Source organism: Chelmon rostratus, chromosome 11, assembly GCF_017976325.1.
Source record: "Chelmon rostratus isolate fCheRos1 chromosome 11, fCheRos1.pri, whole genome shotgun sequence".
NCBI classification, from domain to species: domain Eukaryota; kingdom Metazoa; phylum Chordata; class Actinopteri; order Chaetodontiformes; family Chaetodontidae; genus Chelmon; species Chelmon rostratus.
The window spans coordinates 2,156,760-2,184,411 of NC_055668.1; the positions used below are offsets into that span (position 1 = coordinate 2,156,760).

Sequence of the window (27,652 nt, forward strand, 5' to 3'; positions counted from 1 at the left end):
CCTGGTAAGACAGTCTGTTTGAAGAGCTCCTCCCTCAGGTGAGGCAGGAAGCAGACGATTCTTTCCCAGGTTATTTCCCACAAGTCTGAGAATCCTGTCCTGGAGTCAGCGCTGTGGAAGATCCCTGCTGTGTCCATCACCAGCAGCATGTTCTTCAGAGACTCAGGGATTGCCTCCAACTACACATACAAACACAGAAGCAAGGACAGACAGTCATTCAGTATCAGGCTCAGACCTTAAAATCCAGGGAAATCTATCCCTTTCCTTTCCAAGTGTGGTGATTTTTGTAACCTGAAGGAAAAGCTATTCGTTGAGAAAATTCTCCAAATTTACAAGCTGACAAACCCTTTAAGCTGCCAGATTTCTATTCTTCAACAGGCTGTTTATTTCTGTCTCTGACATACTGACAACTTATGTCGATCAGTTGTATTTCCACCGAATGTGGATGAACATACATGAGTCAATCTGCCAAATCATTCCAGGATTATTCTTGATCCTGATCCTGCAGCACTTCACAGCCTTTGAATTTCATCACATCCGAGGTGGAGAACACTGATCTACATGCACATCTACCAGTCTGCTATATCTGTTAGCTATAAACACATTACAATACAGTATGTTAGTATTAACACTCACCAGTAAGTCACTGGATCCTGCGTGCATGTACTTGTCCATGAAATCGAGAATGGTGAGCCAGAGGGCAGCGAAGGTGGGCAGGGACAGCAGAGGAGAGAGGTGTTGGAGGAAAACCTGGACAGATGGAAAACAATCAAAAATCAGACACAGCTGCTGTCAGAGGAGTGAGCTCAGTAACCTCTGCAAAACACTGCTTTTAGGCTGTTCAGAGGCTACAAAGCCAACATCCTCGCTCAGCAAAGCAAGGAGGGTTGAAGGAAAATGATGCTTGCTTTGGTCCAGGATCCAACTGCAAATTGTACATGTTTCACTTTTGAAGAGTCACCTTCTGGCACATTGACAAACAGTACTCAGCATAGTCCTGTGCTGCAATGTAAGATGACAACAAACATTTCAGCTGTGTTCCCCTTCATTTTCATTCCTAAATCAGTGGGTCAGGTACTGTGAGTGGTTAAAATTATGGACACTCATGCTGAGCACTCATGTTTGTGTTGCATTGTAGTTTGTACTGCACTGTAAAACTATGACAAGCAAAGCCCTTGAGAGCACAAGGCCAAAAATAAGATCCACACTGGGAGAAGAAAAAACAAAGACTGCTGTAGTGTCTCTGCACATGTTGTATTTGAACATGTCAAAGCGGTGCTCAGCAACAACCGGCTACTGTTGATGGTAAACTCTGCTTCTTTACATTATCTTCCTCTTGCTTGTTTTTTATTAACTCTGAATTTAAATTAATCAGAAAAAGGCAACACAAACATTTCCCACACAGACCCACAAGAAAGAGGATATTTAGAAAAGCAAACGCAACATCTAAGTTAACTATGTCTGTGAAAACAGTTACTTTAATCTAAGACACCCATTGGCTGTTGTGTGTGCTGTAGTGTGTGTGGCTTTGGACCTTTGACAAGAGTGTGCAGGCTCTCATTCTGGTCTCTTCCATACCGCCCACATCTGCTGGACTGATGTTATCAAGCAGCTTAGTTAGCAGGGGGAAAAGCACCTGCAAACAGACACACACACACACACACACACACACACACACACACACACACACACACACACACACGTCAGGAAGCTCTTAAAAACTGTGAAAAAATACTGTTTACAAAATGAACACAGGTGTAACTAACGTTCTGAAATTAGCACATTTTATCAACGCGCTCTGTATGATGTGAGAGCAGATAGAGCACTGTAGGTGACTGCAGACATGTATCTTCTCCTCTCCTTTCTTACTTTATTGAAGCACGATTCCCACTCAGTTGCGTCAAGTGTCTGCAGATCGTGAACCAGGAGCGCCCTCTGGAGGTATGTGAGGGCCTGCATACGAACCTGTCGTCTGGCGTCACAGCACAGCCAAGCAATGCCTGGGGTGGGCAACGATAAATCACATATGAGCTGTAGTGAAGTTTTAATACTCAACCTGGGATAAACTCAGAGCAGACAAACAGTGCTAAAGATGCTGAAGTTAATCAGCCTCAATAAGTGAACTTTACTCTCCACCTTTCATTAATCTGTCTCGTCTCTTCAAAATCAGTGACTGGATATTCAAGCTACAAGCGTATTGTGCACATTTATGGACATACAGCGGTGTTACAGACAAGAGCAACATTAACATTTGCAAATATATGAGGACACATTAGCAGTTATGGCTTGCCATCAGCCTGGTATGGGGTACATGTGGACCAACAATTTTATTTTCCAATACTAAAATATGTTGCTCAGAACAAACCGTGGTCACAATTCTTTAAAATCCAAATTAAAGAAATAACTTTCATATGCTTTTTCAATGTTGTGTTAATGTTCAGAAACGCTGCGCTCTTTCTCGACAGTCCTGTCTAAAAACATACCGGCGATATCTGACAAGTCGGGTGTGAGTTTAAAAGACTGTGATGAAAGTAGTCTCCGCCTACAGTGGTAACACGTTTATGTGACGGTGGTTGTGGTTTGGCAACAGCTGTAGGGGGAGAGAGGGTGTAGTGGTTCACAGGAAGGTTCACATGCCTCTGAGTATTTGGGCTGATTAGTAATTGGTCATGTGGGAGGCAAGTAACGTTCTTTAACGCCACAGCAAAGCTGGGTCCAAAGGACAGGGCTGAGACGCACGGTGTCCAGGCACATGGAGAAAAAGGAACAGAGAACTGTGTGCAAGAGGGCGTGCTGTCTCCATGGACATCATTACTCAGTTTTGCAACAAAATGCACTCCAGTAAACACCACAACAAAGGTACAAATGAACATTATAAGCTACATTAAGACACAGTCTTAGTGTAGCTTATATAACATTACAAGCGCTGTTGTATTGGACTGCAATCAATGGTCTATCGCCTGTACCTTGCAGCAGCGGGCACCAGCAGCTGGTCCACAGAGTCTGGGAGTCGGCCTCGATCTTCCTGCCCGCAGCCTCCAGGTGGTGCTGCTCCTCTGCCCAGGAGCTGTAGATGCTGGCAGCCCGGGTGTGCAGAGTGTGCATCAGATCCAACAGCTGCACCATCACACACACACCAACACCATTGTTAACAATAACAGGATGTATGGGTTCATATCCACAGTGTAAGACTAAATGTCAAGTGTGGAAAAATGACACAGTGACAAGTGAATATTGAATATATACAGTAATATAATGGGACGTCCATATTTAATCTTTTACTACTAGCAAATAGCATGGAGTCAGTAACTGAAGTCCTTTATATATCTGTGCATTGCTAGAAAACAGCCCTCTTTAAAAATAGCTGATCACGTCTTAATAAATATTTCAAATCCATTGTTAGTCAACCGTGAAGAAGAGCTTCCACAAGATTCATTTCAAATTTTAACATAATGAGAGAACGTATTTCACTTCCACCAGAGGACATACAGCGTACATTAATGCTATTACTGTCAGTGTGTGTGTGTGTATGTGTGTGTGTGCGCGTGTGTGTGTGTGTGTGTGCTCATGTAAAGGGGAAAACAGGATTCACAGCACCATCATGTTCCCTACAACACAAATTAAAGGATAAGACTGATGCATTGTTCTTTTTCTCCTGATGGAAACGTCATAACCAGCATTTTGATCTCATGCCATCTTCTTTTTTCACTGAATCTAATCTGACATTGAACCTCACAGCTTTTCAAACAAGATAACAGAGACAGAATTATTCTACAAATGAGCATCTGACGCTGACTCCAGCTATAGTTCAACAATTTGGGAAATGCACTAATCTGCTTTTTTCCAGAGAGTGAGACGAGATTAGATGATTGGCTAAAATCTCTATGTGTTAAGTACAGAGTCAGAGTCCAAACTGAATCTAGTTCAGCATAAAGACTGGAAGCAGGGGAAACAGCAAATACCAAATATCCTCTGAGCCAGAGTGAATTACATGTACGTTCAGGAGTTGAGTGTGTTGAGGCAATTCATGTTAGCATAAATAGCAGATATTTGTGGATGTGGCTACCACAGAGCCTCTTTTGGTGATTCTGTAAAAAAGCACGAGGAATCAATTAATCAATTTTCAGGAGAACCAAAGTAAGTGTATTGCCAATGGAAGAACATGCCCCTGGAAGGATAATTATACTTCTATATGCAGGGTAAAGCTATGGTATGAGCACCATGACTGCTTATGAACTTAGTATTAGCTCCAAATAAATTCAGTTTACAAACTGTATGGGTGGAATTAGAGAGAGATGCAGAATTCCAGATCACTCTTTACTTTTGTTAAAATCTTCAGTAGACTGAGGCTCATTCATAATTATTTCTGTAGAAAAGATGGAAAGCAGGACTTCTTCTCTTGTGGTTAAGTGAAATAAGTGGTACAGTGGTTTTTGTAAAGTGATTAAAGAAGAAATTGAAGTTGATGGTAAGGCTGGAGACAACCGTTATTCTACAGGCAAGTTATTTAACAAGAAATCTTTCTGGAATAAAGGGTTAAAATAATTCTGGCTGCATATGCATAATTGTTTTCTCAGAGTAAAGAGCAGTGGACCGATGATATACGGACTAAACCAAAACTGTACATTTACTGTAATGCGATGAACTATGAATATAGCAGTGAGAATTATGCTGTGTAGAATTTCTGAAAAAGGCAAAGAGCCTTATGCTGCAGCCCAGCTGTGATCTTGTATTTACCACTTGCTGTTGAAACTGGACAGAGGAGTGTATTTGTCTGACTCATACAGAAAATGAGCTCCATTTTGTTTTCTACTGTCTGTACTTTTGACTGGGAACTGCACAAGGCAGATAAAAACAAACACTGATTTTGGAACTATGGATGAACAAAGGTTGAGCAGAATTATCAGGACAAACTGTCAGCATGTGTAGCAGTTTGTTTGAGTATTTTAATGCTAAGACAAGCTAACCACACCATGACTCAAGCTCTGTACTAACACACAGACATTAGATGAGCTGTTTCCACCACGATAACTTTACCCAGAGACTCGGAACCTTTGGAGGAACTACGTGCATTTCCACCGCAGGGACGAAGTTTAAAAATGACGTTTAAAACCACTGTCACTTTTTCACACACTAGCAGACGAATTTGAATAATCAGTGGGTCTTTAGACCAGAGAGGAAATGCAGACAACAACAGGCTGAAGGAACCTTCTAGTTCCTTGAAAAGTAGTTCTGGGACTAAAAGTCCTAGGTGGAAACAAAACTATTGATATCAATCTTCTAATTTCTCTCTTGTAAAGAAAGCAGGTTAGTGTATTTCCCAACATACTGTTAGCAGTCTAAAACATTTCACTCAGTTTAGTCCATATACGAGCAACTTCAACTTTTTCACCCTGCAGTCACAAAGCACTGCCTTCCACCCTTTATTTCCAGATGTCAGACGTCAGCCATCAAGAATAAGACTGAACACAGTTAAATTTAACATGCACATTACATATTCATGTATTTAGGTTGGCCAGCCTCTGCAGTCCTGATTAATATTTTGAGTACTGACATGGAAAAGGAAACTAATGTTAAGTTTGATGCCAGTTTGATGATACATCACTGGTCATATGCTGGGTGTGTGTGACAATAATGATCAACTGATCGAACAACGTGCTTTTTGAAGACCGTTGTAACAGCTAAAGGCTAAAAACACACTGGTTTTATCCTTTAACATTACATTCCCACCCAAGCCAACACCACACCAGAAACACAGGACAGTTGGGATACTATCAGGAGGGGTGTAATACGCTGCTCAAACACTGACATGATTCTTAATGCTACTGTATTCCACAGGGCAGCTGTGGGGAAGGTTCCACTATGGAACATTTTCATTACAGTCTTCATGTAAAGTTACACCCGTCCTAAATGTTCCTTGGGGAGCCAAAGCCATGGTTTCCCAAAAACATCTTGATGCCACATTCCTCTTATGCTGAAACATTATTTATCCAGCCACTGAAAGACACGTGGGAGCTGAATGATCAACATTTGTAGGTGAAACAAGATGCTTTTGGGACAGCTGGGCTCAATTCAACAAAAAGTAGAAGGGTAAAGAGTGTTGTTGTACTTACATCCTGACTAACCTGTAATGACACCGTGTGGTAGCTGGCCGGGACACCCTCGTCCTCCTCGTCGTCGCTGTGGGAACGTGATGGACGCTGGCTGGATGCCCGGCTGCCACCTCGCCTTGTGCCACCTCCGCCCTCCTTCTCCCTTCCCCCTGCCTTCTTCCTCATCCGGGACTTGGAGGAGTCGTATTTGTGGCTCTTCTTCTTGTCGTGGTTGCGGTAACCTAAAACAAACAAAAAAAAGCCTATTTAGAATCTAAAACTAGAGGCAGAGGAAGTCTTCTCTTTTTTTCTTGCCCACGACAGAATCAACATTTTTTTAAATTTGAAGTACCTCACAGAGCATCTCTTTTGACATTTAACTATTATTTATGTGTTCCCAAAGATGTTTAACTGACTTGTGGTCTGTTGATTGAAGAGAGAAGGCACTGGTGGCACCATGCATATTCTTTGACTTTAAAAGATCCGCTTTCAATCATATTTGGGCTGAATTGTCGCTGGCAGTTGAATTCTTGACCACAAAGCTTTAAACCCTAAAATGTCTGTCTTCAGCAGAACACAGATTGTGGATTGCAGTAGGTACTGTAGCAGTATAAAAATGTCTCCCTGGACAAAATACACTCCAGGTTAATGTATACTTATCGCTCTGTAGCATTAGCCGATCTAGACATCCCGTGATCGACCTGCATACACTGCTGCTGAAGCACTGAAAGGGGCTCTGTAATGGTTCAGGACAAACATCAAACAAAATACGTTCACCACACCCAGTTTTCACTGGCATGCAGCCGTTGCCCACGCCCCTGTGTTAAGTGGCACGATTCATTATCATGCCTAAAAAACCCAAGATGGCCTGATGCTCAAAACAACCACAAAGCTATAGACCATTTGCAAAACATCCCATTTATGTTGAAACCACCTTTAACAGAAAGATATAAAGTCAGACCACAAAAGCTCAATAGAGTAATAGCAGGTTTTGCACTTTCTATTAGTATCTCATACAGATTAGCACCATCCTCAGCCAAGTGCTTTGATCGACCCATTGCTTTTGTCTGTCTGTGTAAAGCTCTGTTGACAGCATGTATCTAATGGCCTGAGGCACTAGGAGAAAATGAATAGGCCATTAACTATGCCAAAGCATAAGTGTACCACTGCCCTTTCTCAACTCTAATCCCTGTCTTACTGTCGCTCACAAACAGCACAAGGAGGGATGAATGGAAAAAGGGGAGGTTTGAGGGGCACATGACAAGGATCAAGCGTGAAGAGAGGAAGAGGAAGAGGAAGAGGGGAAAGAATGCAGGGCAAGACACTAGGGTGGAAACATGAAGCAGGACGAACCTTGTGGTTTATGCCTCTGCCAACCAGTCAATATCTTTCCAGACTCCAATAAATTACATACATACATACATAAATAATACATTTAATAAAAGGTGTTAAGTGCTGTTTTGTTTTTTTGCTGTTTTCACTTGTCTTGACTATTCATCACATGGTGCAGCAACAACCACCTGAAGATCAATATCAGCACAACCAATGAGTTTGTCGTGGACTACAATGATTCAAATATGGATGTTGCTGCAATGAAGCTACAAACTGTAAAACATGGCTGCTTGACAAACATCTTCAACCCAGCAGCACAGAAGATCTCTATCATCAGCACAGCTTCATGGTGGACGCCAAAGATTAGTGTCACCAAGTCAGTGTCTGACCACATGTGAAACATGGTCACAGTCTCCCCTTCTGTTCCTGAGTTACGGTGTTGAATAATGACCAGAAAAGTGTTTTTGCAGAACATTATGATGTCACAGTGAAGTTGACCTTTGACCTTCTGGATATAAAATGTCATCGCTTCATCATTTTATCCTGTCAGAAATTTGTATCAAATTTTGTCAGAATCCTTGAGCTGTGGCCAAAAAATGTGCTTTGACCAATGAAACCTAATCAGTTCAAGTGAACATTTGTGCCAAATCCCCTGAAGGCGTTCACCCGTACGCCCAGACAACCCAAAAACATAATGCCACTGCTGTCACCTGTGCAGAGGCATAAAAACAAAGCAGACTGAACACAGGCTCATGGTTCATTTGTATGTCTACACATAAAATAAGTGGAAGATATAAAGACCTGAGTAGGACAATGTGAACCTTAGCAAGATTACACATCTAATGAATGAGAGCAAAGTACCTGCCATTTTTGCCACACAGCTCTGTGGTCGATATATTTCCATTTCATCTTAGTCCTTAAGAACTTCATGAATCCTGTCTTTTAAATAACTCCAGAGAAATTCAAAATGTTTTTCAATGTCTCACCTCCGTTGAGGCTGGCCTCCACAAACACCCGTATAGCTCGAACACACAGCTCAAAGTTGTCAGGGGTAACGTGGGCGGCGTCACGGACGATGAATGACAACGTCTCCACACACTTGATGAGAGACTTGGTGTCGTGCTGGCCCAGATCCTGACCCAGGGTCAGACTGTACTGGTTGACCAGTGGGTGATTCAGCTGAGCTTTAGAGCTGACTGGAGGTGTCTTACTTGTCTCCAGGTCATCTTTGCCAACCTGGAAAAACAGAAGTAAATACAAACGCATCAGAATTTGACCACACATCAGTCATGACATTTTATACATAAGAGGAAATTAGACATAAGAGGTCTTTGTAGATGTGGACCAAATTGGTTTATGTAAGACAAAGCAATGACAAAAACAACACATATATCATTGCTCATCACACAGGTATTCTTTGCATATGTGAGGATATATGGGCATTTGGTGTGTGTGTGTGTGTGAGTGTGCGCGCTGACCACGAGCCATCCACTGCTTGCGACATCCACGTCTGTTGTGGAGCGAGGGATCCTGGTCTTGCTGTGCTCGGTGTAGACCTCTGAGTCGGACGTGTAGCCACGGTCTACGCTCACTTCACTGGGATGATGTGGTGACAGCTCGCTATCTGACTGAGCTCCTGGAGATACAAAGCAGACAAACATATTTTCAATCATTTTCATTCTCTGCTACTGTTTACATGCTTGACTGGTTTGTGTAACAAGGGCTCATTATGTGTCACTGTTTATTTTGAATAAAAGAGAGTGGACGAGAATTGGTTTTAATGCCAGTTCCATTTAGTTTGTTCATCAACTGGTTATTGTTTGTTGAATAATCAACAGTCAAAGATATTTTTCAAATCCATTACAAAAATAGATGAGCTTTTTGCATACATCTGACAAACAGTAAGGACCAGTGACTGATCAGTGTAAAATCATTGGCTACTGTCACCTGAGTCAAAATACTGAGAGAAATGCTGAACCTGTGTCGTTATCAGTAGTGGTGGAGGCAAGCTGGAAAGATGCAGGAGGTTTCACTCCAGCACCGATGCACTCCAGCAGGGAGAAGAGCGTGTACCAGTCGTCTGTACAGTGGATGTTGGCTGCATTGGTCTTCAGGAGCTCATGAAGCCCATAAGCCACCTCCCTGCTGACTCGGGACAAGACATGATGTTTCATCATCAGCAGGAGACGCAGGGAAAGGAGAACCTGTGGGTGCACGATGAGAGAGAAGATCAGGGCTGGAAGAGCAGGGTGAGTGTGCTCTAACTTAAACAGATCTTTAAACATTCATTAAACATTCCTTATTCTTCCATTACACCTTCATGTGAAAGTATTCAAACACTTTTTAAAAGTAAAAATAGTCGTGGCTTGACTCCACCATAACTTTGCCAGAATAACTGAAGCAATTTTATTTGCTTTTCCTACTTTTTTCTTTCTAACATTTATTTTTCTGTATTATTTAGTATATTTCAAGGCCCACAGTCATGGTCAGAATAATTTTGATGAGATATATTTTTTATTATTAAAAATACTCCCCTTGGTCGAATTTGTTTTTAAGAAATCAACCTGAAATGCGGATTTGAAAAAGTAAGAAAGTAAGAAAGATGTTTATATGATAGTGTGGAGGTGAATATTCCTTTCTGTCCACCAGTCATATATCTGTGAGCACAGGCCAGTGTGATTTAAAATGCCGTGTGACCAACTGGAAAAGGTAGATTCCTCACTTGAATAAATCATGAAAATGTTCATTATTTTAAAGCATTCAGTGAACTTTTTTTAATGTCGTATTAAAGTTCAAACTACAGTATTTTTACATGCAAGCAAACATAAACCAAACACACTGTTGGGATATAAAGCAGATTTCAGAGTATTAGATCATTAGGTTAAAATCTAGGCCAGCCTCCTAATATGAGGTCAGGTTAGCATTAAATTACACTCACTACACACAGTATCACAAAGTCTTTGTCTAGCTACAGTGGAGTTTTAGTAGACAAAACATCAACATATGTAACATCTAGTTCAATAACATCAGTTCAATAATTACTATCTTTGAGAGGCTTTCATTATTATACTGTAGGTCATCAAAGTTACAGTGGTAACATGGCCTATCTCTATTATCAGTGACCCCTGATATAAATGTGAGATTATCTTATCAGCCCTGCTGGCTGGCTTGGTGTGGGCCAACACCACAATAGGCTGTAATGACTCGTTTGGAAAGCTGAGTCTGCTGACCTGAGACGATAACCTCAGCCTGGAACATCCCGCCAACTCTGCCGCAGTGTGTGTGTGCAGGTACGTCAGTGTGTGTGTGCATGTTTGTGTTTGGTGTACCTGAGAGCTAATGTCTTCTCGTCGCAGCAGGCGGATTGCGAGTCGAAGGAGTCCAACCACAGCCCTCTCCACCAGGAAGCAGCTCTCATTGGCGTGGACACAAAGGTGGTAGAGGTGGTCACGCACTGTCTGCCACACGCATGACACGCGGTCTCTACACACACAAACAGAGAGAGAGAGAGAGATGTCCGTTAAACACGACTAAGATAACATAAATATGAAGGTATTATTAACAGATTCTCCTCCTACCGGTTCTCCAGAACGATACGCAGCAACATCTCCAAGCAGAAGGCAGCATCCTCTTCATCATAAGTCTCTTCATCTGGGGTGACTGATATCAGAGCCTTAGGACGAGAATGTAGATCTTTATGATTGACCATGTAAATGCCATTTATTAGCCTACGAGCACCCTGACCATACATTCTACCCAGGAAGTCAACATCAATACACGACAAGACAATATGCTGATAAGAAATGTATGCAAAAAATAATACCAACCTTCATTAGCTCCTGTAGAGACTCCAGCTGCAGGAATTTACTCTCTGTGATCAGCTTTTCTGGGTCACATTGCTAGAGGGAGAGAAACAGAAAACACAGTGATGTTGACACATTAACAGAGTGGATCTAAATGGATGATGTGAAACCACAATAGGTTCAACATACAGGATACAAATTACTACCAGAGGTTTTAAAAAGTCAAATTTGGAAGCTTGAAACTAATGAAACAAAGCAAGTGAAGCCAGTCCAGTTTTGACAGCTGGCAAAAGTTTGAAAAGTGCTTTAACTATAATAGAGATGTTTTAGTAAGACAAGTTATTGGACTAATAACCACAGACAGAGAGATGAATAGTGGAGAAAATGATGTCTAGTTGTGATTAGTGAAGCAGAAGGGAGCCTGGCTCTACTACGAACACTGTTCTGCATTAATCTAAGAGTGATCAGGCAGCAAGAAACCCGTAACACAGTGGAAAATTTACTTTCTATGGCATTTGAATACATTTTGTTTTGAAATGTATTAATTTCAAACATTGTAAGGATGTGACAGACCAAACATATAAATGTCTTATCATAAATTAGAAGTTCACATTTATGCAGAGGATGGCAGCCTGCTTGGCCTCCTGGTTTTCGGTGGATGGTCCCCTGAGTCCTGACTGCTCGGCTCCGCTCAACGTCAACCAGTTGACAAAACTCAACACTGCCGACTCGCCACTGACATGGAACAGAGACAGAAAATTGACTTTACTTTTGGCCCTTGTGGTCAGGTCACTTCAGAGTACATCTCAGATGGTAGATGAGTTTGTGTGTACCGATTTGAAGGTGTTTCCTCCCTTTGAAGAGAAATTTTCCCATTAGGCTCCACAAAATCCTCCACCTGAGGCAACAAGCAAAGAGTTTAAGCACTGACCAGTAGGTGGCAGCAGAACACATAGAATGCAGTCTCTTTCTCATATACAGAAACAACAACCCACAGACTGTATCCACAGTGTAATCACACAGCAGATACTGTATTATCCAATCACTGACAGAATGGAAAAGTGCGTTTCGAGTTTAGAGATGGAGTACTGACTTCAACCATGGCTTTGGGCAGGAGCTCAGCTCTGAACAGCTGCAGCATGGAGTCCATTATGTTCTTCCAGCCCTCCCTCAGGATGTTGCCGTGCCGATGAGCGAGGTCAAACACTGTCTTGGCTGCAGTCTGTGCCTTACTGTTGCTGCCAAACACTGTAGGAAGGTTTTCCACAGACTGCAGGAGAGAGGACACGGCAACATGCAGTCAACAGATATTACCGATTCAAAAGTCACTAATACAATTTTGGCTGTTTTAATTACAGGACAGAATTTTTGTTTACACACCACATCATTAATTTCATTAATTTACAGCTGGTGTTAGACAGACAGCCTTTAAAGTCCCAGGAGGGAAATTTGTACATTTAGCTGTTGATTGGCATTTCAACAGTGGCATTTGCCTTCAGCAGGTTGTTCATACAGCACTTGTTGCACCAGCGATTTACAGATGGCCAACTGAATAAAAAGGCAAGAAAGACTGTTTCTTAATTACAAGTGACATTTTAAAAAATACTGATGAATTAATTTGTGAAAAATTATGATTGTATTTTCCATTTAAGGACATATTTTTATTTAACTAAATCAAAACATTAAATAAAAAGAAATATGAGTGAGAAATCGTCCTTTTTCTGTCAGACAAATCATCACAATGTAAAGCATGAAAAACAGAAGGTCCCTGCAGTGTTCTTTGGAACGCCATAATTAAAGCAGTATATTTTTGTTCTCAGCTCACCTGTGTCTTCTGGGCACAAGGTTTCAAAAAACTATAGCACTTTTAATTGCAAGAAAATATATGACAATCAACTGTCAATCTGCATATGCCGCTGCAGTACAATACTTCACATTGATTCAGCAAGGAAATTCACAGCCGACAAAGTCAGTGATATAACCAGTGTCTGGTTTGTGCATTGTTTTTTAATTGTTAACATATATTGGTGTGTTCGTGTGTAAATGTGGATCTGTGTATATGTGCTTTGTTGTTTGTTTCCTATTTTGCTGTTACTGTTGATATTTTTCCACAGTACATCGTGCTGTGATAATAGTTTGACTCACAATGGGACTGGGGTTTAGGGAAGGATGAGGCATGATGATGCATTTGTTTCAATAAATAAATTAATTAATTAATTAATTAATAAAGAACAAAATCAAGAAAGGAACCATGTTTCTTACTATATCTTCCTTTTCAAAGTCTTCCTTTTAATCTGTTTTTAAGGCACATTAAGGAAGTGTAGCATTAATACATTTTACAATAAAGACAACTCATCCACCAAATCAGAGGAGAAAGTCACCATTATCAGATTATCAAAAATAAAAGATGAATTAGAATCAAATCCATTCGTCATTCAAACCTTTCGCAGTGAACAATGTTGACTAATGTGTCTTTTTGTAGTTCAAAACAGGATCCTGTCTTTGAGTTGATGTGAATAATAACATTTTACTGTAATGTGTTTTGGTGTGAAGAATGTCAGCTTTAACAGCAAACTGAAGTTTGCTATTCACACTCTATACTGGCAGGACAATCTGGAACACTTTAGCACAACAAGATGCTACAGACGTTTTCTTAATGGGCCTCACCTCACTGCTCAGAGTGGTGAACTTGCAGAGGGAGATGATCAAATTGTCGAAAACATCACTGAAACCATAGTGAGCTGCTATCATTGCACATTTCCTGCAAAGACAGAAACACAGATAGTGTACACCTTAAAACCTCACAGAACACCTCAAAACATAACAAACTGCATTCTTACTTGTTTTTCCTCTTCTATTACTCAAGGTCGAAGGGGTATACACACACACGCGCACACACACACACCTGAAGGAACCGAATAACAATACCACCAGCTGAAAACAACATTAGAAGAGAGAAAAGAAAAACAAAAAGACAGCTTCATGCAAACTGCATTCGTAAGTATATCAGTGATTAGGGTCTGGTCTACTGCTGAATATGGGTACATGAATTTCATTTCACCCAACCTAAATCTCAGAGGCTCAGTTCTCGGGCCAATCAGAAAATTAGGGATTAAATTACACATCTTGGCCCCTTAAGAAACTCCTGAACTATTCGAACCAGCCATCGTGGATATAAAATTCTGCATTTTTTAACAACTGCATAGATTTCTGTGGATGCATGAGTAAAAATGTGGCAATGTTTCCAGCAGAGCCAGAGCACTTTTCAATTTTATGACGTAAAAGATGCGTACCTGAAGCCAGTGATGGCCTTCTGGATGATGTTGTCGTCCAGGCTCTTGTCAAAGACGTAGGAGAGGGCAGCGATGGTGGGACCCCAGGTCATGCTGAACAAGTCATGGTCGTAGCTGCCAGGCGGCAGGTGGAGGAAAACACCCTCAGGTGTGGCACCGCGGTGCAACAACACACTCCAGACGTAGTTCTCCTTCACCAGCCCTGTCTGTTCATCTGGCATCACAATCTCCTCATTCCTGCAGAGGAAAAACCACGTCAGCTCTAACACCACCTCACTCATGTCAGTTTGTGAATCAAAGCTCTGGAAAAAGCTAATAACTGAATCTTTGTCAAATCTTGTGAATGGATTATTTTTTTATGTTACTGCAGATGTGACTCCTGTCATGCCAATCAAAGCAACACTTGTTTGATGCATTAAAGAATATTTACTGCATCAAACTCCCTTTTTTCATTTCGCTCTGATTTTTTGATGCTGTCTAAACTATCTGTAAAAGAACTCTGTGATAAGGTTTAAACTCGCGTTGGTGACAATCTGAAATAAATAATAAACAAGATTAGGAATCTGACCAGACATTTGATGCCAGCTTGGCAGTAGAGCTGGAACGAATAGTCGATTAATGGATTTGCACAAAATGTATCTGCAAAATCGTGCTAATCCATTAATCATGTCAGTCATCTATTTAGCAAAAGTACCAAATGTTCCACTCTTCCAGCTTCTCCAATATGAATTTGCTGCTTTCCTCTTAATTATAAATTGAATGTGTTTGGTTTTGGACTGTTGGCTGGACAAAAAAAAACAGTCTAAAAAGTCAGAAATTGTGAACGTATGTTTGACTATTTTCTGACCTTTTATAGACTAAACTGGTAACTGATGGGTAATTGAAAAAAAAACACAGATGGAGCTGTTGAGTGGAGCTTTTGAGTGTGTATTTTTAGATTTAGATTGTAGATTTTTCTCTAATTGGTAATATTTCTCTGCTGGCGAGATGCTCAGGTGAGTGCTGTGGTGTGATGGCAGCTTACTTGATAGCAGTGTAGATATCCTCCAACATGTCCTGGTCAAAGTCTTTGTTTCCATTCACTCCCTTCAGGTTTTTCTTGAATTGCTGTTTCAGGAAAGAACAGTACAGTTAGCTGTGGAATAATCAACCTTCATTTCAAGGCAGAAACTTTAATCAAACACCTAACATTCTTCTGGGAGAAAAATGGACTGTCATTTCTCCACCATCAACATGTCAGTCAGTGCATCTCAACACGGTAGCTTAGCTCAGACACCCAAGCCTCTGGCATTCGGTGATTCATTAACCATGTGTTCAACCAACAATTAAAGGGGCTTGTGTGGAAACACACTCGTTATGTGTTACTTAATATGCTTCAGTTGCAGCGTTAGGAAAACAGGGATTAGAGCCAAGAGCTCCCTGTAAATAAACATAACCACGGTGTGATGATGGACAACCTCAAGGCTCAGTTTTATGCATCAACTAGGCAGGTTTGTCCTACTGGCATGTAGGAAAGGAGGAAACAGGAGCTTCTCTGCAGGAACAGATAGAAAAATAAACACTGGCAGAGAGAGCCAGAGAAGCAGAGGGCTACAAAGGATCAGGCCTCTCTTTGTCATGCTCATATCAGGGACATGCACTGTCTCACACTCGCACATATAGTAACTCACTATCAGAGACCAACTCTTGGAGCTGCTGCTGGTAACGACAGCCAACGCTCAAGCTGCCAAATCGATGCTGTGTTTTACGGACAAAATGAACATTATTCCACTGACCTTACCTGTGCCTCACTGAAAACATGTCATGATCTTTGGGAACAGGATCTGATTTACACACAGTAACGCTGGGCATAGTTTTCCCATTTCAAAAATAACTCCACTGCCAACACATGCTGTGGTGAATACTACACATGGCAAGCTGCTAAGTAACCAAAGTGCTAGGCGCCACTTTTCTTGGCCCTCTCCAAACTATTGTGTGGCAGCCTCTGCCTGTTGTCAGAGCCCGGGGGTCAACGAGCCTGCTTCAGCAAACCACAACTGACCTTTTGGGAATGTATAGGGATAATGCAAACACCATGCAAGACCAGCTGTACGATGAGGTATGACTCGACTTAAGAAAGATCAATTCTACAAAGTATGTGTACATAAAGAGTGTGGGGCAGAAAATAAGAGAAGGCAAGTGCTTGCTATTGTTTGTCAGTGAGAGTGGCCCACCCACAAACTGCTCACAAGCTGCCCCACAGACTCTGTTTAGTCTTCATCTGCTGTCAATCAAAGACAGAAAAAAACAGAGACAGAGACGGCAGACGAAGAGAGAGACAGACACACACACACACACACACACACACACACACACACACCAGCTCTTCCCCCATCCCGCTGCCGCCTGTTTAGGATGAGTTCACCCCTCAGGCAGACCACCACTGGCTACAGCTGTTGGCTGTGGGCTTTCTGAGCCGCCAAGCTGCACCAGTGCAAATGCTAGCACTCACAGAGGAATGTCATACCATCGGACACAAATACTGGCATGTCCCGCTGAGAGCGAAAAATAGATTTATGAATACAGCTCAGCTTTTTTCCTTTTCAGAATTTAAATCTGCTAACAAACGTTTATTACAATCAAAGTTACTTTCTTTTTACTGTTTTTACAGACGTGCACTTCAGTGTGATTCAAGTTTTTATCCTGATGCAGCTTTGACCAATTCACTATGATACCTTGTCATAACTACCATTAGCAAAAGAAAACTATGGTAAAGACGACTCTCACCAGTAGTTTATAGTAGTACTAGTTCAATTGTTTTTTAACTATGTTTCTCATTACTTAACTACTTAACACGAGTAAGCATGTTCGTAGTGACTTTTCACTGGTCTACTACTAAATTCTAAGATCTTGGTGCCTTCATCCTGGTTTTTGGAGGACAAAGACACAGAAATGTAATTGGTTCAATGACAAGAAATTGAAATACAAACGGGTCAATTACCCAAATCCCACACTCATGCATGTACGCACTCATATTGTCACTTTTTGAGACAATGAGAAAATGTTTTGGGCTACAACAAAAAGGAGGTGAATGACATGTACTGTGAAACACTCATCATTGATGTCTCTTTCCAGAAGCAATGTCACAGTTACTTTGGAAAACCCAAAGTTTTCATTTGGACTGCTTATTCTGTAGAAAGCAGTTCAGCAGAAAACTCTGTGCGTATGAAAGAGCAAGAGATCACTCACCTCTACAGTCATGGGGATGTTCTGTTTGCGGACATTGTGGTTATGCTGGTCAGTGTTCAGCATTATGACAGCGTAGGCCAAGGCGAAGCCTGCATCGTTGGTCATGAAAGGAGAGCCGTTCACCTTCTACAAACACACAAATAAAGTGCACACAATCAACAGATATCTAATCAGAGGATGCTTTTACTGTAATTACATAAGAAGAGCTAACCTTGCTTCTCCACTGACTCTCACCTTGCACATCCTGCCGATATTACAGTGACCCCATAGAGTGGAAAACTCATTCACAGTGTCACTGACTAAAATTACTCATCAAGGCCACTTATTTGTGCGTATGTGGTCAGCCTAAGAAAAGGACATTACTAGGAATAGTTTCCAGGTCACATGGCTCCTCCTGCTATTTTGAGAAGTCAAATATTCTCCCCTGTCGAGTTTGTCCTTTGCCTACCATTGCGTATGTGTCTCAGTTAACACTTATGTCATCCTACTACTATAATCTGGAGGGCTGATCATGACATCAGATAATCGTGTTCCAGGTTGTCATTCCTTGATGGAAAAGGAAGAAAAAGGTGTGTGTCTGTGGCTGAGGGGGTGTGAGTTTCTCTGTCAAAGCAGAAAATTAATGAACCAACATGAATCATAGTTTTAAGATATCCTGTATATTAGCGGGTGGGAACAAGTCAATCTTGAGTCCAACTCAAATCCAAGTCCTGTGACTTGAGTCTACATCTCTGTGACAAGTTGACACAGGCAAATCTTAAAACTCACTCTACTTTGGGATTCAAAATAACAACCTCCTGTTTAAACTGAGTCTTTGAAGCCTCAATCTGAAAGGGAATTAGCTGGGGGTTGTTACTCTCATAGGAGCATAATCTCTTCATCCTGATTGGGTCCTCTTTACCACTGAACATGTTCCAGTTCGGGTGTCACAACATTTTAGTCCATGACGCTTGAATCTTCTATGTAAGTTAAGTATGAAGTAATCCAATACATTACTGCAGTCCGACTTAAGGCCAAAGTCTAACAGTCAGATCCACAGCTCTGGAATGTTGTTCTCTCTTAATGTGAAGGTAAAACGCTGCAGAAACGTGGTAATAAAGACTTTTTCAGCAGTTGAGGAAATATGCCTTACATGCCAGTTGTCTGTGAAGGTTTCCAGGAGTCTCTGGATGACAGGAGCCTCTCCAGGTAATCTAAAGGCCTCCAGGTAGAGACGTAGGGCCTCATCAATACGAAGCCCCTGGAAGGTGAATGTGCTGCAAAAACAATTCATTAACAACAAATTTATTTTTTTAAGACACTTTAAGCATTATTCATTATTAACATTACACACACAAATGCTTGATGGGAAGCAAAACATCTCCACTCTTCATCAGATCAGATTGCAACATAACATTTAAATGATGAACAAATGCACAAATGTCCTGGAATTTCGCCCTACTTTACAAAGCTGTCCAGGAGCTCCATGTTCTTGCGATCGCTGATGAACTCGCCGATCATCTTTTTGTCCAGTCGGGGGTTTTCTCTGAGCCACTGGGCTACCTGGTTGTTGTCCATGGGGTTACTGAGGAGGCCTTTCTCCTGCAGGAACTGGATTCCCTTCTTGGGCTTCTGGTTGAACTGCTCTGTGCCTGTGATCAGCAGCTGGACACATGAGAGAGAGAGGTTTGAAGGAGTAGTGGCAGATTTTATAATCGGTTGTGGATGTGTAATGCAAATCTACATCGCTTAATACCACTCACCTTTTTCTTAGTTCTGATTTCCATCAACTCTTGGGAATCAGGTAAATATGACGAGAAGCGTTGGGGCTTTTTGGGGGCTCTCTTCTCAGCTAGGTGAAAACATGTAAATTCATATTAGCTTCAACTGATGGTTTCTATTTCACTTTAAATTAAAACTATGCCTAAAACCAAGTCTCACCAGTGTCATTGTCTCCTTGATCCTGTCTACCCAATCTCATCTTCTCTGCCATCAGATGTCCACTGGTTGGTGGACACACTGGTGCATTCTCAGCTTGTGGAAGATTCAGACCATTGGTACTAGCCAGTCTATTAAGATCTGAAGACAAAAGGAAAATATTCTTTGTTAAAAAACAAAAGCACAAATCAAGGTCAACATTGGTAGTTTTGCACTCAAGCTATTGATATCTGATATTTGTGCTAATGCTATGTCTTTAAATTCTAATTATTTTGATGGCCTGGAGAAAAAAAAGTTACTATTTATAATTAGTATGAGAAAAAAAGTGAGGAGGACTGCTAGTAAATGCTTGTAAAATTAATGGAGCTAAAGCACAAATTTTTCATCGGCTCTAACGGTGAAATGTGCATTAATTGATACTTAGACGTGTGCAAGGGTGTGTATACCAGTTGAAGTGTCTGTTCTGCTTTTGGTTGAACCTTCTCCCTCTGCCAGCAGGGTCTCTGACTGGTCTTGTTGAGCTGTGCTGTTGACCACCTTGGCCTGGCAGTGGGCTTCAGTGCTGTCAATCACTGTGAGCAGAGCCTCCAGTGACAGGAGGTGGGTGGTGTAGAGCTGCCCCGACACTGGGAATGCATTCTGCAGCAAGGCAGGAAAAACATTTATTCTTTCATTTGACATAAATTCATCATTAGAGGCATAAAATAGGTCAGTAATTTGTCTGATAGTAATCACTGTTTACTGGTCTGAGCTCATAATGCTCCCCTGACTTTCCATCAAATGTATTAACAAAACAATCCAACACTCTCACTTGAACTTAGTAGATGCAAAATAGAGATCCCATAAGGGGAGTTTACCTTGGAGAGCAGCTTGGTGAGGTCCTCAAACAGATTGGAGCAGTAGAAGTCACAGTCATAGTTGATGTACAGTTCAGTGACAAAGCTGGGGATCCTCCACAGCTGGACCAGTGCCTCCAGAGCCATCTCCTTCATCTCATAAGGCATCTTAATGTTCTCTGACGTGATGATGTCCATCAGTTTCTTTAGGTACATCTGTTCAGCACACAGGGTCATGATTATCAGGTCGTCAGGGTTAGCTTTTGCCATGTACAAAAATCAACAAACTAGTTTCACAGTTACCTCGAGCTGAAACTTCAGATGTACTCTCATGCTTTCAAAAAGCAAGAAGCAAACTCGTATGGAGGAAGCATATAGGTTCATGCGGTCCACACTCAGCAACTACAACACAGACGGAAATCATTAGAAAAGATACATTTAAAAATCAGTATAGAAAATCAGTCCAGCTTTCTCTGGAAAGCAAATTCACTCATTCACTGTCACTGAATTTTTATTGCTTCTGTGACTTGAAAAGAAAGACTCTTGACACTGTGACGCGATATCAGAAATGATACAATGAATCTTCTGAATTAGACAGAATCGTTTAAAATTCACTTTACATTTTTGTACTTTGTACTTTTATACTTTACCTGGAAGAGATGTCTGCAGAGCTCATCTTTGACCAGTCCAAGCAAAGACTGGTAGTTAGCAATGTGTCCCGACTCGAGTGCCACAGTCAGCAGCTGCAAACCCATGTGCATCATGGCGTCAGTGTTGTGGCGGTCGTGGGGGTTGGTCAGTGAGATCAGGAAGCGAAAAAGCTCCCTTAGACATGGCAGGCCATAAGGGATGAGGGATGCTCCTACAGAGGAGACAGGGGGGGGGTGGAGGTTAAGGTAACGGTGAAGGTAAGATTGGCATGTGTTTTCAGTGTGCAATGAAAACAAAATTACTGTACAATGTGGAGCTCTCAAAGTCAACTTGTATGAACTGATTATTGAGCTAAATGATTAATTGATGATTGAAGAGTAACAAAAGGCTTTTTTGAAAGTAAGAGCACAAGAGAAATCAGAGGTTTAAAATCCCTCAGTAGCCTTACCGTCTCTTTGTGTGGACTGTGTGAAACGGACTCCTCTGGGGTTGACGTAGTCCATGTCATGAACAGAGGTGCTGTCTGATTGCTCTGTAATAGATTCTTTGTCCTCCAGAACCTCGGGGATCGACTCTACTGAAGCTGACTGAGCTGGTCCAACCTGCCTGCCCTCAGACTAGACACAAATGGAAACAGAGCACAAATCATAAGTCATCGTGAACGTTTAAGTCACATACAAGTTTCACAGAAAGAAATAAGGGTTCTCACTTGAGCTAACTGAGTACACATCAATAATAGACACCATTTCACAAAATGAATAAGGAGATAAAGAAAAGGAGAAAAAGATACTGATAAAATAAATACAATGTTTGGTGTGCAAGAATTGATTATGAGCAAGCAACGTGTTGCTTGGTCATCCTGTTGCGATTCAAAACAGTGATACCTGTGCATCCGGACAGCCAGGCTCAGCCCCAGGGAGTGTGCTAGCAGTGCTAGGGGTGGTTGCAGATGAGCTACATTGTTCCAGGTCAGAAAGGTCTTCCCTGGAGGTGGCTTTGGAACAGGTGTCAAGGCCACTGTCTGTGGTTGTAGGGCTAGAAATGGATGAACCGGCACTGTCTGAAGCTGGTAGGATAGAGGTGGACAAGCCTTGCTCAATGAACGGGACGCCACCTAACAGGAAACAGATATTGTTATACAATGGTGTAACATGATGTCACCACTTCATCTCATCTTCATCTTCATCTCAGTTTGTAGCAATAGGCAAAGAAAGCTGAGGAAGGATCACTGATGAGTCCGAGTGTATAACTCTAATGGTGTTACCAGAAAGGTTGTTGTTGCTGAGGGTGCTGGACTGGGTTGGGTCCATCTGACCAGAGGGACTTCGGACCATGTGGCTAGGCGGCCTTGGTGAGCGTTTTTGTTTCTTCCATTTGGATGATTCACTCATTCCACCGGCGCGCATCTTCAACTAGGGGAAACAGAGCACATCACTGAGTGAGGCCTCTCAAAACAAACTGCACTTACTGCTGACAATCATTTCTGATTAAGGCCATGATCAAATAGGATGCTTCATTTCTCTTAAAATTCTTCCTATTTTTTCTCCACAGAAAATAAAAGATATGAGCATTGCCAGTAACAGACTGTATTCTTAAATGATGCAATCACACTTAATGTTATGTGATACAATTCCTAAGCTGCACTGATCAAAAACCTTTGATCTTTTTTCTCCCATTTTTCTTGAGTTGAAATAAAGGATCTAGACTTTTTCTGTGCACACAAAAGTCTTATTTCTCTCAAAGTCTGTTTACGAATTTGTTTAAAATGCATGTTATTGGGCACCAAGATCATCCATCCCACCGACACATGTGGCATATTAAGATGCTGTTCACACAGCATGATGATTCTTTGGGCTGTTCACAATAAAAGGCCACGGCAAAATGTGCAGTTTTATCTTGAGAAAACAGTCCACCCTAACCCTAACCCTAACCCTTGTGGCTGTGAGATGTTAGTGCACTCCTATTCAATCACTGTGCAAAGTTGCTGGACATGGACAGGAACTGGAAGACACTTTTGTACACACTGATCCAGTGCATCCAAAACATGCTCGGTGGGTGACATGTCTGGTTAGAAGCCAGCCATGCAGTAACTGGGATGTTTTCATTTTCCAGAAATTGTGTTCAAATCCTTGTAACATGGGGCTGTGCATTATGATGCTGCACCATGAAGTGATGGCAGAGGATGAATGGCCTCAGGATCTCATCACGGTACATTTGTGCATTTAAACTGTGCCATTAATAAAATCCACCAGTGTTCATTGTCCATAGCTTATGCCTGCCCATACCATAACCCCACCATCACCATGGGGTATTCATTCAAAACCTGCTATCTGCCTGGTGCAGTGAAATCTGGGATCCATCTGTGAAGACAACATTTCTTCAAAGTACTAGACTTCAGCAGGTCCCCCACAATCTTGCAGGTATGGAGGTCCGGGGCTGGCAGGGTTACAGGTGGTCTGCAGTTGTGAGGCCAGTTGACAAATTCTCAGAAATGACATTGTAGACGGCTTGTTAAGGTGAAATGAACAACCAATTCATGGGCAACAGCTCTGGCGGAATTTCCTGCAGTCAGCATGCCAAAATAATACATTGTCCCTCAAAACTTTAACATAAGTGGCAATTTATTGTGATAAAAGTGCACATTTTAGAATGTTTTGTTTTTCTTATTTTTTGTGACCAACAAAAGGAACGCCTGGGCAATAATCATGCTGTTTAATCAGCATCTTGACCACACCTATCAGGTGAATGGATTATCTTGGCAAAGAAAATATGTTCAATAACAAGGATTTTAATGAATGTGTGAACACGATTTAGGAGAAAAAAGCCTTTTGTATGTATGTCTTATATCGTTTTTTTTTTTTTAGTTTTACTAAAGCTTTGCTCAAACATGAAGGGGATGACAATCTTATCCTGAGTTTACGCATCAGTGTGTTTCCAGGTGTTGGGGACGATTATATATATGTGAAAAAAGTTGTTTAAAGCCTTTTGTGGTCTCAAGAGGGAGTGAAGTGAAGTTATAAATGTCCTCAAGTGATGTCACTTGAGTCAGCATTGTGAAACAGCTGCATATTTTCTCTCCAGAATATTATCAAAGCTTCATACTGAACTGTCCCAGAGCAGCTAAAAGAAACTGTTATTTTCTTACCCTCTGATTTATTACACTTCTACTGTTTTCTACTTTGTACAACATGCTTTGGTAACACTATAGTTAATTATGCTCATACAAATAATGCATATAAAACAACAGCATCAACAAAAAAATACACCCTGCTGGTTGCCAGAGTGACCACTGTTCTGAGGAATGGGTAATATATCTCACTTTGGGAAGATACTGAGTGAGGAATATCCTATTTGATCACAGCATAAAACAAACACAGCTTCAGCTGTTAGATTAACCAGCATTTCATTAAACAATGCACCGGAAAAACAAAACAAAACAGCACAGTATGTACATGCACACAATTACTGAAGACTAAGAAAAGTCACTGCCACTTGTTTCTATTCTATTGTTTCTGTTTTAAAAGTTTCTGTAAAGGTCCCATTTCAGGGTCAGTGTTTGTGTTTATTCATTGAAACCCTTTAAGGTTTCAGACACTATCTCGCCGTTCCATAAAAAACAAAAACTACTAAGACATGCTTCTATCCTGCAAACAGCTGAGAAAGCAAATGGGTGGCATGATATACAGCAGCTGACACATGTGCATGATGGTGCAAACCCAAAAGACAGTTCAATTAAAAACAAAGTTCAATAACAATACAAATGTAATGTGAGCATTCACAAGCACAGACATGTCATAATGAACTGTGTTCAACACGATAGAGACTGTCCAAACTCATCTATCAGTTCTTTGTTCTTTAAGACAGATGATTTGTTAAATACAGAACGTCAAGTTCCTCGTTCTAGTCAAGTTTACAGCCTATCATAGTGGGAGGTTAGTGAGGTCTTATAAAAAGGACAGGGGAAAGGTTATGGGGAGAGATTCTCCAGCCTTAATACTGAAAGTCATCTTCCTTACCTGCACTCGTTTGTTTTTCCACAAGATATTGTAAGCCTCAGAAGAGAAGGGAGCGGGCAGGTGCCCGTGATTAGTGATGGAAACATGTCAGCAGTGGGACCAACACAAAACACATTCGAGCATACTCGTTTATACATGATGGGAGGGGTGTCACAGGGTTTGGAGACACAGACACAGCCACTATAGGCTCTAACCACTAGAGAAGGAGCAGCCAGCTAATAAGCAGGCAGTGTGAGTGCACAGGCTGACAGAACATGCAAAAAGAAACTCCTGCTTCCAGCTCAATATTCAGGCCTCATAAAAATAATACAGGTGTAACACTAATACAACAGCCATTTCAACAAAACAGCAACATGGGGAAATTTTGACTTATGGTGTATTTATAACAACGTAGTTTGTTTTCACTGGTATGAACCATAGTAGAAACAACAGTGGAAAAGTTGAAAGAAACCCATTTAAAAGTCAATGTCAGCCTGGCCCTGCTTCAAAATTTCCCATCCACTGCGTGGGGGACAGTCTAATAACATTTCCAGTGAAAAGCTTCGGGAAGCTGTTTCGTGCTGCTCTTTATCAGAGGTGGGGAACTTATCCAGATGTGCATTTGCAAAGCTAACCAGCTTGCGCTCATCCATCAAGTATTTTCTCTTGCAAAACCACTTTTGTGTGTGTGTGTGCGTGTGTGTGTGTGTGTGTGTGTGTGTGTGTACAGCTTGTACAGCTATCTTTTAAGAACCAATTCGAGTTTTCGACTTTGGGAATGAGGACATTTTTGGAAAGTGAGGAAATTTTGGCCAGTGCTCACTTCATAGGGCTGTTTGAGAGCTCAGACTTGGTTTAAGGGTGAGGTTAGAATTAGGTTTAGGTTAGAGTTAGGGTACACGTTGGACTTGGGGTTGGTCTTTCAGTTGTGATGGTCTAGGTTACGATAAAGGCTAGGGACTGCATTATGTCAATGAGTGTCCTCACAAGAATAGAAGCAAAAAAGTATGTTTGTGTGTGTGTGTGTGTGGTATGAGGGAGGGATAAAATATGAATAACCATAAGTGCATAAATATAAAATGTGTAATAGATGTAGATTTTTTCATCCAATGTGAGACAAACTTAACGCAAAAGTTAATCAAACACAAGGTGCAATTACACAATGGTGGCTGTTAAAAATATATGAAAAAAAGCTTCATTTCCAATACTGCACACTACAACACTAGCTAGTATCATGGAGGCAGCAGTCCCAACAAAATATAGTAACATTATAGATAGTACCATTATTCTAAATATGATTGTCATTTAGTTTCCAGCATTTAGCGTTCGGTCTCGTGTATGTCACATCACTGCTTTTGCCGATGGTCACTTGTACCTTCAGAGTGCGAGCATTTCACTTAACAGCCACATGTATTACACGTGTACATGATTAATAACGCAGATTTTCTGAAAATTCCACATAGCACCTTTGAGGTAAAACATAAAACTCTGTGTGGCTTGTTCATGGAGGAAAGACACAGATTACAACTGCAGTTCTCACTAAGCAAACAGCCAGAGAGGGCAGTGATGAGCCATTTTTGGCTTGGCACGTCTTATCAGAATGAGGCAAAGAAGATGTGACACTTGAAAGCCTGAATTAGCCACATAGGGGTGAGATTTATGCTTTTTTAGAATTGTTTTCTACCAGTTTATTCATGCGTCACAACTCAGAAGGCTTTCAGGATGAGGACTTACTGGTCGGTATGGCAAATGTACATGAAGTTTCCTCTGATAAAGAGCAGCATACAGCCACTTCCATAACTGTCAGTCCACACATACAGACTCAAAGTGACGGGTTCTCTCCTGTCCCTCTCAAGCCTGAAGCTTGCGTATGTGTTAAGTGTTGAGCACATACTTAACATACTCAGCTCTAACTGGACGGTTATTTTGTCACATTGCCACGATAGTGACATATGACAAAGTAGTTTATTTCCTGAGTGATGTATTACCATGACATGCATTAAGTTGGACCTTTTTCAGCTGCCTCACATTGCACTGCTGGGAGACTTTTTGAAACATGGAGCTTGAATCCTGTCACGTCTCCACTGTTGTAGTTCATACATATATGAACAGGACATAATCTTTTCAAGCATCCAGGACTGTCTCCAATGCAGTGGATAAGACAGTCTCAAATGGGCGCATTTCAGGCCCGTCCCCCAAATGTGATTGACGTTGACTTGGCACTCCTTGCTACACACGATTATTTCTGCATAATTCAACTGTAGGTCAAACATGTCTATGGGACATGCATATAAATGGCAGCATTTGATCCTTGTAGTATTTTGATAGCCATTGCTCAAACTTCAGTTCTACTTAATGTTCTCATTTTAATTTGTTACAGCAGTAGAATTTGTAATGGTGATATAACTTCATCTCTAAAGGAATTAATTCAATGATAATTTTTTAACTTGAAAGGCATGAGAAAGAACCACCAAAGTTTAACAGCAACCCAAAGCACCCTCATGC

General features: G+C 41.3%; 1 protein-coding gene across 3 annotated transcripts in view; it reads right to left on the minus strand.

Moving 5' to 3' along the window:
* The window catches only part of gbf1 (golgi brefeldin A resistant guanine nucleotide exchange factor 1), a 95,323-nt gene that overhangs the window by 5,281 nt on the left and 62,390 nt on the right, over positions 1-27,652 (minus strand). For 2 of the 3 annotated variants that reach the window (XM_041947006.1, XM_041947007.1), the window contains exons 9-38: positions 22,417-22,564; positions 22,037-22,266; positions 21,601-21,769; positions 21,152-21,363; positions 20,805-20,903; positions 20,523-20,717; positions 20,112-20,304; positions 19,669-19,806; positions 19,491-19,579; positions 19,190-19,392; positions 18,881-19,004; positions 17,749-17,874; positions 15,545-15,627; positions 14,521-14,757; positions 13,895-13,988; positions 12,321-12,497; positions 12,061-12,125; positions 11,839-11,962; positions 11,252-11,323; positions 11,003-11,097; positions 10,754-10,907; positions 9,403-9,628; positions 8,903-9,060; positions 8,411-8,660; positions 6,114-6,334; positions 2,967-3,117; positions 1,870-2,000; positions 1,535-1,636; positions 637-750; positions 2-179 (exon numbers count right to left, since the gene is read on the minus strand). In XM_041947006.1, the coding sequence (XP_041802940.1) occupies positions 2-179; positions 637-750; positions 1,535-1,636; positions 1,870-2,000; positions 2,967-3,117; positions 6,114-6,334; positions 8,411-8,660; positions 8,903-9,060; positions 9,403-9,628; positions 10,754-10,907; positions 11,003-11,097; positions 11,252-11,323; positions 11,839-11,962; positions 12,061-12,125; positions 12,321-12,497; positions 13,895-13,988; positions 14,521-14,757; positions 15,545-15,627; positions 17,749-17,874; positions 18,881-19,004; positions 19,190-19,392; positions 19,491-19,579; positions 19,669-19,806; positions 20,112-20,304; positions 20,523-20,717; positions 20,805-20,903; positions 21,152-21,363; positions 21,601-21,769; positions 22,037-22,266; positions 22,417-22,564 (4,558 nt within the window). The remainder of the gene's footprint in view (position 1; positions 180-636; positions 751-1,534; positions 1,637-1,869; positions 2,001-2,966; positions 3,118-6,113; positions 6,335-8,410; positions 8,661-8,902; positions 9,061-9,402; positions 9,629-10,753; positions 10,908-11,002; positions 11,098-11,251; positions 11,324-11,838; positions 11,963-12,060; positions 12,126-12,320; positions 12,498-13,894; positions 13,989-14,520; positions 14,758-15,544; positions 15,628-17,748; positions 17,875-18,880; positions 19,005-19,189; positions 19,393-19,490; positions 19,580-19,668; positions 19,807-20,111; positions 20,305-20,522; positions 20,718-20,804; positions 20,904-21,151; positions 21,364-21,600; positions 21,770-22,036; positions 22,267-22,416; positions 22,565-27,652) is intronic. The other variant, XM_041947008.1, reaches the window with a different exon arrangement.